Source organism: Caloenas nicobarica, chromosome 6 (assembly GCF_036013445.1).
Source record: "Caloenas nicobarica isolate bCalNic1 chromosome 6, bCalNic1.hap1, whole genome shotgun sequence".
Taxonomy (NCBI): domain Eukaryota; kingdom Metazoa; phylum Chordata; class Aves; order Columbiformes; family Columbidae; genus Caloenas; species Caloenas nicobarica.
In genome coordinates this window covers 41,771,304-41,782,810 of record NC_088250.1, presented here as the reverse complement: position 1 = coordinate 41,782,810, position 11,507 = coordinate 41,771,304, and the positions used below count along the sequence as shown (strand labels likewise).

Genomic DNA, 11,507 nt, shown 5'->3' with positions numbered 1-11,507 from the left:
CCCTTCTGGAATATCCCTATTACAAGCGTAAATTAAAACCTATAAAATAATATGGAGATTATAAAAATTGTGTTAAAACTGATAACAGCTTTACTGATTTACTGACAATGAAAATATATAGCATTTTTTTCTGCCAGAACATTTATCAACACACAGCAACCCCGGACTAACTTGACATGTAAAATGATCAAAATGGATTATGAGATCTCTTCCGTTCATTCCTATTGATTTTGGTTATGATAAAATTCATCAGTGTGCAGAGGGACCCGTGTGGCCGGCGTGTCCCCCGGCCGGGCTGTGATTGCGAGTCCCCCACCCCGAGAATGCCGAGCGCCAAATTAACTCCTCACTTTCACTTTTAAACCAGCAAGTGCAAAATTCTGAGCTAAAACGGGAAAGCACGGACAAAACGATGTCGTGTTTACCAAGCGTCTATCTGAACGTTTGTCCTTTAAAAATAAACTTTTTTGAGGCTAATCAAAGTTATTTTTGTGACTGCCACAACAAACTGCCAGCAAAGGGACCGTTTTTAATCACTTTTATTGATTCATGCTTTCAGTTCTTACTCAGTTAAAAACAAGGCACATTAAATACATCCTCTTATTGCTCTATAAATGCATGCGGCTCATTCTGTATATCAAAAGTAATAAATAATGGCAGTAAAACACCAAGACAGTTATAAAAATGACAACCCAGCCTCAAACACGGTATTTAAGAGTTCAGTCTAGAACAGCAACCTAACGAAATACCCAAGTGCCACATGTAAGACATGCAGTGTGTGCGTCTGTGTGCGCATAGATACACACACCTATAGATAAACACACTGCACGTACACGCGTGCATCCCCTCCCCGGGCGTGCAGTTTATTTAAAACACAAAATAACCAAACCCATCCAGAAATCCAACTCCTACCTCAAAAAGAAAACAAAAAGAAAAAAAAAGAAAAAAAAAATCACTTTTTTTTCCACCTACGATCAGAACAATGCGAGACAGTGACATTTTGCAACTCTTTCTACAGTACATTCAAATGGAAAAAAACCCACAAGCCAACACAAAGCCAACATTCCTGAAAACAAATGTGAGGTGACAAATAGATACTTGTAGATTTTCTTCATGTACAGATGTAGCTGTTTTAGCAACGCATGCATTTCTCTCCTTGCACAAGGACGAGACCTCGCTGTGCCACACAAAGAGCAGAGAAGCGCGACAGCAAAGTGCCTCAGACGCAAAGCAAATTCAGACCCGAGGACACACGCACGGCCGAGAAAATCCCAAAGTCACCGTCTGTGTGCAACAGGACAGACACGAGAACAGGGAGCACAGTTTGGGGAGCAAGCGGAAAATCCTGGCTTTACAGGTAAACTTGTATTGTTAACTCTTAACAGTGCCACTTACAGGGGAGTGGAGAATTTTTCTTTAAACCACACAACAGATGTTAAATATAGCAAGTTTTTATCTTTCCGTGGCCTGGAAAAGGTCTCATTACTTTTTTTTTTCCTTAAATTATTGTTAATAGTAGAATCTTAAACCCTTCCCTCTTCCTTGCTCACTGAACCGAAACAACCTGTGTACCGTGCATCCATTTCCCTCAGTCCTGCAGAACATGTAAAACCCGTTACTGTGCTCCGATTTGGAAAGGGTTTGGAAACAAGCAGCTGTGTCAAACATTTACACGCTTTACCTAAATCGCTGGAACGTATTTCGAAAAGCAAAGTTTCGCAGGAACGCCCCGATGCGGCGGCTCCCGCGGGCTGCGCCTCGTTCACGCCGGGCTCCTCACCAGTGCCTGCGCGTTGGTACAAAGCGGCGCCACAACAAAAACCAACATGCAAAAACCACCTGAAAAGCGTTTTACCCGAGACCGTCTCCTTCCTTCTAGATTTTACCAGTTTGGACTGACAGAAATATAACCATTTACTGAATTTCAAATGAGGCCTGCCAGGATTTTATATGTCTACTGGTTCTGAACATCCGATTTTTTTTTTAAAGGACACAACACCTGTACTTGCTATGCTCCATACTGACACTCCTCAGCATCCCCGTTTTGTGTATGTAATCATTTTCCCCTTTAAGATACTAAAGTAACCTTTGCTGTTCAGCACTGTACTGTTATTTTCCATTAGTGAAAGTGGTGACATCGGTTAAAATACATTTTAAACAAGTAGAAATCCTGACGCCCTGGAACTGAAGCTTGGTTTTGATTTGTGAATTGGTATTTATGCTCAAAGGATATAACAGAATGACAAATTCATCAATAAACCAATTCTGATGTTTTTCCCTTCCTTGTTGTACAAGAGGCAGAATCTTCCGGCCGATGCCGACCCTGGCCAGCCTCACAACAGAAAGGCCAAGAGCCACGTTGGTGAAAACAGCTCAAGTAACTGGTCCTAGGTTGGGTGTTGTTTTTTTTTTTCTATTAATCTGCTGAAAAATAGCCCTTTCTCTTTTCTATAAAACTTAGTGGAATGCAAGCCTAATTTCATTGTTTCACTTTACGTTTGAGAATTTTTAATACACATAATTAAGACTTACGCTATCAAAAACTGCCGTATTCTGCGTAAGAGTGTTTGTCCAAAACTGAAAACACTATGAAGTGCTTACAGCATAAACCAGCACCTGCTAGACAATGCTATTTATTGAGGGAAGCTTATTTTTATTAATATGGGAGAACGGAAAGCTGTCCCCTAGCTCTTAACTAAATCATCAGCTTGGGTGATTAATCAAAATGTCTTGTAGTTTTCCAGCTTCATACTGCTGATATTTCTGTCTGGCCAAGTATCGGTACCACTGAAATAACAGCAAATGAAAGAGCAAAACAAGACACCTACGGAAGATTCCCGATGGTTCTTCCCCATCGTCACCACCTCGGGAAGTGTTGCTTTTGTTCTCTTTGCGATACCATCCCCAGCCCAGGACATCAGCGTTCCTTCCCCGCTCTTTGTTGAAGAGGACGGATTGACAGGGTTTAAACACTAAATGCATATTTGCAAAACTCAATGCAATGCACTTACAGACAGGATTCATTTTCTGAGCATCATTTTTTTTCTTTTTTGAAGGTAAAGGCAATATAAAAGTTAATGAACAAGGCAATACGTGTGCTTTAGTGCGTGCACCCACATCTTCCTAGACTGCATTCCCAAACTCTTGTTCACGAACTCCTAAAGCTAAAGAATACCCAACCCCAAAGGCCACATACTGGAGTATTAAGAGCTGCGCAGAAAACCATTAATAACGAAAACAAGTGCACCAATGTGTTTTTGTAGAGCTACACCGACGGACAGACCCCGGCCACCTGGGACAAGCAGGACGACGAGCAGCACTGGAATGTTTCTGCGCGGAGGCGGCTGCGTGGGCTCAGAGCCCCCCGCCGCTGCGGTCCACCGAGATCAGCACCCGCTGCCGCAGGTTCTCCTCCGCCGTCTTCATCAGCACCGCCAGCCGGCTGCCCGACACGTGGCCCTTCTGGATGGCGCTCATCAGCTGGGACACAGGACAGAGCAGCCGTTAGCTGGGGACACCGCAGAGAACCGCGGGTCGCAGCCCACGGACACCCCAGGGCCACGCGGGTCGGTGCCACCAGCTCTGCTGCACGGGGGGACGCGGCCCCCGGCCCCAGGAGCTGCTGGCTCTCGGACAAAATAATTACTGAACACACAGAACCGATCCTTCCATGTATACTGGTGTAAGGCTTGTCAAAGACTCACCTCAAAGCTCATTTACATTTTCCGGCATTATCGGGGAGGTTTTGGCAAGGAATGGGTCGTAGAAGTACCAAATATGATCCCTTTGGAAGTAACTGCAGGCAACCATCAACAGCAGGGTTTCTTCAGGGACATTTAAGGATGTAGGAGAACCCATCTGTTTCGTGGGGTGCCTTTTTTTTTTTTTTTTGGTTAATATCCACAAGATGTAACGAATGGAAGAACACCATTCCTGACGTACCACTGACCCGGGCCATACCCTTTTCCATTCATATGCCCTTCTCTGTAGAGATGGCATACTTGACTTCCACAATTCCTTCAAATCCAAATTCCTTTATAGACTTTTAAAACTAATTTCCCTTTAAGTCCTTGAAACTGGACTCAGCTCTATCTCAACGAACACACACTAGTGCTAAGATTTTAGTTAATTCTGCTTTATCCCATGGATAAAGTGAGCATTAGACTTGAAATTACATGCAGTCAGCTTGTCAAAGACTACTGTGGAAAGCAATCAGCACTTAGAAAATGCAATTTCTTACTCCCATCAAGTGCTAAGAATCCTTCAGATTTCTTCCCTTCCATAGGAAAGTCTATTAATTATACCTGCAGCCGGACCTATGCGAATGCGTTATCAACCCCACCAAAGCTGGCAGGAGTACCCAGGAGGGGAAGCGCCAGAGGGAAACCCACGGTTCACAGATCCCGCTGGAAAAGCCTCCCCGCGCTCTCCACACCGGTATCTGAGCTACCCTGGCAATGAAAGCCAAATGGAAGCACTTGGCATCGCTCTGCTCCCCACCCCAGCACAACGCTTCCCTATATTCTAATATAAACGTCCACAAATATTTGCACATGGCTTTCCACAAGCATTCTGCGGTAAAATGCAATTACCTGAAAGTTTTCAGAAAGCAAACACGAAAGTATTGGGAACTGACTTAACAGATCCATTAAAAAAAAAATTAAACAAACATTCAATGTATTTTGTTCCTTCCATGGCAACCTCCTGTTAGTTGATCGGCCTCAGGAGCTGCAGACACAGCGATCGCTGGTGCAGCGCCGAGCACCACCGGGCAATATTCACATTGCACCGGGAAATGTACAGGAGGAGCCGGGAGCCACAGAGTTAACACAGTTTTACAAAACTAACAGTGAACTATACCAAAACAGTGACTTGCCTCTTATACTTCACAGGTCCTAAGACTTAGGGCAGGCAAGCCCGAATGAGACTGTTCAGCACAGTAAAGCAAAAAACCCCAGAAAGTCACCAAAAAAAAAAAAAAATCCACAGAGGGCATAATCACTGGTTGTTTCAACTTCTTAACCACAGTGTATCCAAATGAACCAAATTATAGTTGAAGACAGCCCTGACAATAAATGGTGGGTTCCCCGCCCCCAATTAATTGCAGTTTCCACGTGCAAAGGGCTGTCGGGGTGACCCTGTTCACCAGCCAGAAATACAGCTGGGACGTTCCTTACATTTGAGCACGAACTCCCAAAGCCACTGTTTCATCTTGCTGCCCCACGGTTTGTTTGGGGTTTCCCCCTGGCTTCCCCAAGCACATTTCAGTTAGCTAGCTAAATTGCTGCATTTTAGGCAAATAAATAGTCCTTTTTTCCAATGCTGGACACAACCTGTGAAAATTTCCCGCATTTAGATTCAACAATGCTGCTCTTATCTACAGCTCATCTCGAGAGAGACAATTACCATTTCCTTTGCCTTGATCTTGTTTGTTTAACTTGACACAGTGAAGAAAGGGCTGACATTGACCAAAATCCCCAGCATTAATTTATCTCATGTTCGGCATTCATCATTGCCACCAGGCAGGACAGACATGGCAGTCACTCGAAATACCACGCCAGGAAAGGCTGCTCAGAAACAGAGCTGGCAAACTGCATACGCAACAGGAGCTGGGCAAATGTGTCTCCATAGCACCCTGAATTTTATTTTCAAGCCCTGCAAAAAGCAGATGTATGGGTTGCCACTGTTTTTCATACAAACTGAGATAACGTTAGCCAATCCAGGAGTTAAAATGGGATTATATGGACTGGGTGTGTTTTAATCACAAGCTCATTCTTTAAAATATCCAAAATAGTTTAGAAACTACCAATCACTTAACAGGCCCAGATAAACGCCAGTGCGCGTAACTGTGCCCTATAGTTTCCAATGGACAATTGTGTCATTTTGAACGTGTTCCAACGGCGTTTCTGTACTAAAATAAGCCAAGCTCAGGTCTGCGGTATACTTTGTAAATTGGACCTGTTCTTTGGGTCTTACTGTTTCTGCACATAAAGAAAAAAAAAAAGTCCTTGAATTTCAAAGTTGCTTGAGGATGGCTTTGCGTGCCACTTCTCTCGTAACTACAGCATCTACTCAGGTAACACTCACCTCGTCTCCAACCCAGCCCCTCAAAGAGGGACAAAAATTAATCCCTATGCCTTTTTCATTAAAGTTACAGCTTCTCTTGTGACAAAGAAACACTTACCTGCAAAAACTCATTGAGCTCAACCTGCCCATTTTTGTTCAGATCCACTTCGTTCAGAATATCATGAAGAGTATTTTCAGCAATTTGCACACCGATGCTCTAGACAACAACAACAACGCACAGAAGTATGTCAGCTGGATTGTTCAGCACTATTTCTGCCCCACTCTGAAATTTAGATAAGAGGCTTAAAAAGGAAACTAAACGCAAGGAAACGTTACCTCCAAGACACGCTGGACATCCAGTATAGTAATAAACCCTTTCTTGTCCTTGTCAAACATGTGGAATCGCTTCTCATACCTGCAAGATAAGGATTATCAGTGGGAAAAACTGCACTCAGGAGAACGACAGGTACTAATTCTGAGCAGCAGCAGAACTCTACTTACCTTTCAATATCTGAAGGCATGAGGCTGATTTCAGAGCTGTCCGTTAATTGATCTGTTTTTACTTTGTAGCCCATTTCATAATAGAGAAATTTTTTAGCGGCTTCAAGTTCTTCCTACAACAAAAAAAGAAAGAAAAAAACTGTATATCTGAGGAATAGCAAGTTCTTACACAATTATTTTTAATGTAGTATTTATTAGCTTCTTCACTAGAATTTATCTGAGGTCCAAAAAATTAAGCAGATGGTAGCTGAAAAGTATTCAAAAATAGGTTAGGCTTAGGAACTTTGAAGTCTTTAAGAGATATCAAGTCTAGTAAAGACTTTTAATTACTGTGTAAGTGCTTCTAGGACCACAGCCCACCTCAGTCACACATGGTATATCCACCTATTTCACGAAGAACAGGACCTGCAGGTCAGGCCTGCAAAATGTCATTTAACTCACAGCTCATGTCTTAGCACAAAGTTTCACCTCATTGTCCAAAATCCGCAAAAAATCAGGAGGCTCAACACCAGGCAGGTTCTTTATGTTTTAAACTAGTTTTCTTTTCAAAGTTCAGTGCAAGGTCCGCCAGTTTTTTAATTAGCAATAAACACCTGACGTACATAAAGTACTGCAGAGCAGAGCTGCTCCTCCAGCCACGGGGACACCAGACACGGGTCTAAGAGCCACACAACCCCCTGCCACGGAGGCACCAACATGGAAGAGTCTGCAAACTCTGGTTTTGTGCAGGTGACGCGTTTTGTGTTTGAACAGGTTGTGTGTTTTGTTTTTGAACAGGTGCAAACCCAGTGTCTTCTCCCTTCGAGAGACAGGGCAGACAAAAAGGAGTGACACCAATCACGAGATCCTCCTTTTCTGAAGCAGATCCTTTGAAAAGTGTCAGTAACCAAAATATTTGAACAGGAATGGGGTAGTAATGCCAAGTCTGCTTTCATTTTTAAACTTGGGGAAGAAGAGGACTCAGATCTTCACCCTGCCCGCAGCCCCGGCCAACACCAACTCATCGCACAGCTATTTTATAAAGTCTTTACAATGAAACACACCAAGTGAATCATTCTCTCAGGAAGAAAGCATCACTTCAAGTTTCCTATTCAACTAATTTAGATCGTTAACATGGAAACTACTTCAGAAAAACAAAACAGTTTTGGATGAAAAAGGCCCTTTGTACCTTTTTCTTCTGCTCACTCCAGTTAAGTTCTTTCCCCATGATATCTACGATTCTTGGCAGGGCCTCCTCTGCAGCCTGCACGTTCAGAAAGGCCAAGCGAGTACGTCGGGAAATCATATCCACTGCCGTGCGGGCGTACTCCTTAACGCCATACACCACCTACGGCAACACAAGGGGAAAATGCAGGTGAGAAAGCAGGCAGGCGCTGTCGGAAGTCACGCTGAGCATCACAAAACGCACTGCTGGGCTGGCTGTACAAACTGAGTGCTCTGCAACTAGTTCCCGCCCAACCAAGAGAAGGGTCTGAAAAGCTCCCTTTGCCCTGGAACATTTTATAAATTTTATCTGGAATCAAACATGTATACATGAAATAAAAAACTATATCTTATATAATTAAAATATTGAATAATATATAAATATATTAGTACTTGTATGTTTTAACATAAAAATAAAGCATGCTCTGGTGAAGGGGAAAAAATAGAACAGAAGAAACATCTGGACTCCACCAAAGGGAAGAGCTTATAGAGCAAGACAGACCTGCTCTAGAACCTGCTTATCCCAAGAGAAGAATCAAAGAGTACTATGTAGTTTTCCCACATACCTCAGCTTCAATATAAGGAAATTCAGATACCAGCCGTTTTCCGACAATAGGCCATCTCTTTCCTGTAACTTGGGCTATTTTGGCCACCTCGTAAGCCTTGCCACCATACGTCGAAGCCAGATGCTGAGCCACCTGTGGAGTTGAAAACAAATTCAATGGGCTTTTGACAGCGCATCAAATATACACGTTCTTCTTGTCAATTCTCTTATCACCAATAACGAATAGGCTGAAGAGGGTATTAGATTTTGATTGTGTGGGTGGAAACTACCTGGGCTGTGACTGGGTTAGACCAGCACCGACACCCCTGTGTAGGTATCAGTGTGACTGTGAGTAACGATGCTCCAACTCTTCGGCTACACTGGGATCACACCTAAGGCAGAGATTTTGTTGGGCTCAAAGGAAGACAGACCCCAGCATGCCATACCATTTTACAGCAGGAAACAATCAACATTGGAGGAAGGGAAAAGGGAAGAAAAGAAGAACAATTACTAGAATTTATTTTTATTAAAACTGTCTTTGCCCCAGCCAGATAATAAGCTGTTATCAGGCTCAGAGCTTTGCACAAGTTATGCTGACATTTGATCTAGTGGGGAAACAAAACCCTCCGATGCAGAAACACCTGAGCATCGAGAGAAACCATGACTCACCTCACTTTCGAGTCCGTAGTCCTGGACCAGCCTGATGTAGAGCGTGGGGCTCCAGTCCTTGGCCCCCTCGAGCTGCAGGCCGATGGTCCTGCTGGAGCTGGCCCGCAGGTTGTGAGCCCGCACCGCCGCGTCCAGGGCGTCCTGCGCCATGGCACGGTACGTCGTCCACTTCCCACCTGCAACCACACGCGCACCTCTTCGTTTGGGGAGAGCGAGCGCAACGCGAAGTTGGTATGTACTGTAGATATTGTATATGTCACATTACTCTTGCTAGATTTGCTCCAACAAGCCGGTCGTGCTACCACTGACAGATCATTATCTAGTTGTAGGAACACGAAGGATTATTTTGCAACGTGAAAGGTTTTGAATAAACGACACTGGGGAAGCCCAAAGCAGCTATATGTTAAGAGAACTTCCAGTACCTGCTATGGTGACAAGGCCACTGTCGCTAATGGTGACGACGTGATTCCGGGATATCGACTGCGTGTCTTTGGAGTTGGGGTCCGTGACCAGAGGACGAATGCCACTCCACGCTGCCAACACGTCTCCTCTTCTCACTGTCCGTAACCAAAGACCAACAGAGTCAGCCAGAACTGATGGGTGTCTACCCCCCATCCTGCCCATGGCCTTCGTGGCGTTGCCTCCGAGCAGATACTGGCTCTGAAACGAGGACCACACCACGCTTGCTGAGCAACTCAAAAGCTGGAGAAGATTCTCCAAAGTCACAGAATAAGCCGGGCAGCACTGCCGTGACTGGGATCAATAACATTCTCCAGCCCAAAACAAAGTCAGAGAGGTCCATTTTTCACACCAGTTAAAAATCCAACAGGATAGAGATATCTGGGAACTGAGCCACCAAGAGCTGTCACTCACTCATCACCTCAAAAAAACCCCCAAACCCCCCCAAAAAACCCAAACTACCAAAACCAAAGCACACGCAGCCCAGCACCGTGTCTCCTTCTTTGCTTGTGCTGACAGGACAGTTCTTATTTTAGAAACCGAAATAAAGTGTGTTCCACATGAGCGTAATGTTTGCTTTTGGACTTCAAAGCTTATCTCTAACTTGTAGGTTATTTTTCCAAGTTTTCCTGTTGACAAGTGATCTTTATCTCATCAGAAGTGCAGTTACACACATGCACGAGGAGGCAGTTTATGGCAAGGTCGTGGTGAGCTGTGGCACATCCCCAAACTCGCACCCGCACCAGCAATCGGTACCGCACGCAACCCAAAAGGGCCCGGACATCTCTCACACCACCTCCTCCTCCTCCTCCTCCAGGAACACTGTCCTGCCCCACAGGAAACCTCACTAAATGGTCATTTACTTATTTCTTCCCCTATGCTGCTCCTCTGCCTCCTGTCCAGTTACAAGTACGTCCCTCAAGCCAGCCCTGATTTCTCAGCAAACTTCAAGTAAGAAAACCTGAAGGCACCGAGTAGTCACGAAAGCCCTTAACAGTTGTAGGAAAACACCCTGGCCTCTGAAAGTCACTTTTTGTTTTTCTTTTAAATGTATAACACCCATAGAAAATTTAATGAAATTAATTCTGCTGCTTATTAAATTTGCAATAGAAAAATTGACCTATTTGCTTTTTGCTGAAGTCTTCGGAACATTGTTTGTTTTTTTTTTTTTTTAATACAACTTACAAATAAATGATAATTGAAAATCAGTAACGGGGTGTAAAAATATCCCCAAAGAACACAAAATAGATTTCAGAAATCAATGGTGCTCTGCCAGCATGTTTAACCTGCCAAAATGAAGTGTTAATCACAGAAATAAGATACCATATTACGTTTATAAACTAATGAAACTAGAAAAAGCAGCATGCGTGACACTATAATTAAACAGTTGGAACACATCCAAGCCTGTGTAAGTTGATAACCCTGGCACTGTCTCTGGCAGCAAAAAGGCAGGTCTGCAGCGCATTGATATGGGCAGCACAGTTGTTAATTCAATAACAAGCAATCTATAAACACTGCTAATTGCATATGTGAAAAACAGCGTGCGCCCAGGTAGGCTTCATTCAGAAGAATTAAACACTTGGTAACATACCTTGCAAAATCTGTCTTGTTCACAGTCTTAACTCTACCAGGTACCTGTCTGCCCTACCACACTTCTGCTCAGGAAACTTGAAGGTACATTTCCTGGAGACTTCTTCCGAATTTTATGTGATACAGAGCCATCAATTATCCACTTCAGGAAACAAGTGCCCCAGCTTTTCCAGCCTCCAGACAGCAAGTTTTCCTAAACCTGAGGATGCTGCACTGCTCCTGACCCAGTGCTTTTCGCATTGATTTTAATGCTGCTGCTACGACAGAAATGCAGAAGTACAAACGCTTTTACAGGATAATTTAAACAAAACCAAAAACCCACCACTCTGAAGGAAAGAAGCCTCTCTCCTTTAAGCCTGCACTGAGCCGGAGCAGGCCAGCATCTTACAGCAAATTTGTTCTCAGCTCAGCTCCTGAAGGGAACTTTTTATAAATTCTCCTTTTTGTCCATTATACTTTCCTCTCCTCCTGAACA

The 11,507-nt window shown here is 43.9% G+C and overlaps 1 protein-coding gene across 3 annotated transcripts in view; it reads right to left on the bottom strand.

Moving 5' to 3' along the window:
• Positions 1–531: 531 nt before the first annotated feature.
• GPD2 (glycerol-3-phosphate dehydrogenase 2) overlaps positions 532–11,507 on the bottom strand; it is a 54,987-nt gene continuing 44,011 nt past the window's right edge. For all 3 annotated transcript variants that reach the window (XM_065638039.1, XM_065638038.1, XM_065638040.1), the window contains exons 10-17: positions 9,406–9,540; positions 8,984–9,159; positions 8,337–8,468; positions 7,736–7,894; positions 6,568–6,680; positions 6,403–6,481; positions 6,185–6,283; positions 532–3,480 (exon numbers count right to left, since the gene is read on the bottom strand). In XM_065638039.1, coding sequence (XP_065494111.1) covers positions 3,355–3,480; positions 6,185–6,283; positions 6,403–6,481; positions 6,568–6,680; positions 7,736–7,894; positions 8,337–8,468; positions 8,984–9,159; positions 9,406–9,540 — 1,019 coding nt within the window. In that variant the 3' untranslated portion in view covers positions 532–3,354. The remainder of the gene's footprint in view (positions 3,481–6,184; positions 6,284–6,402; positions 6,482–6,567; positions 6,681–7,735; positions 7,895–8,336; positions 8,469–8,983; positions 9,160–9,405; positions 9,541–11,507) is intronic.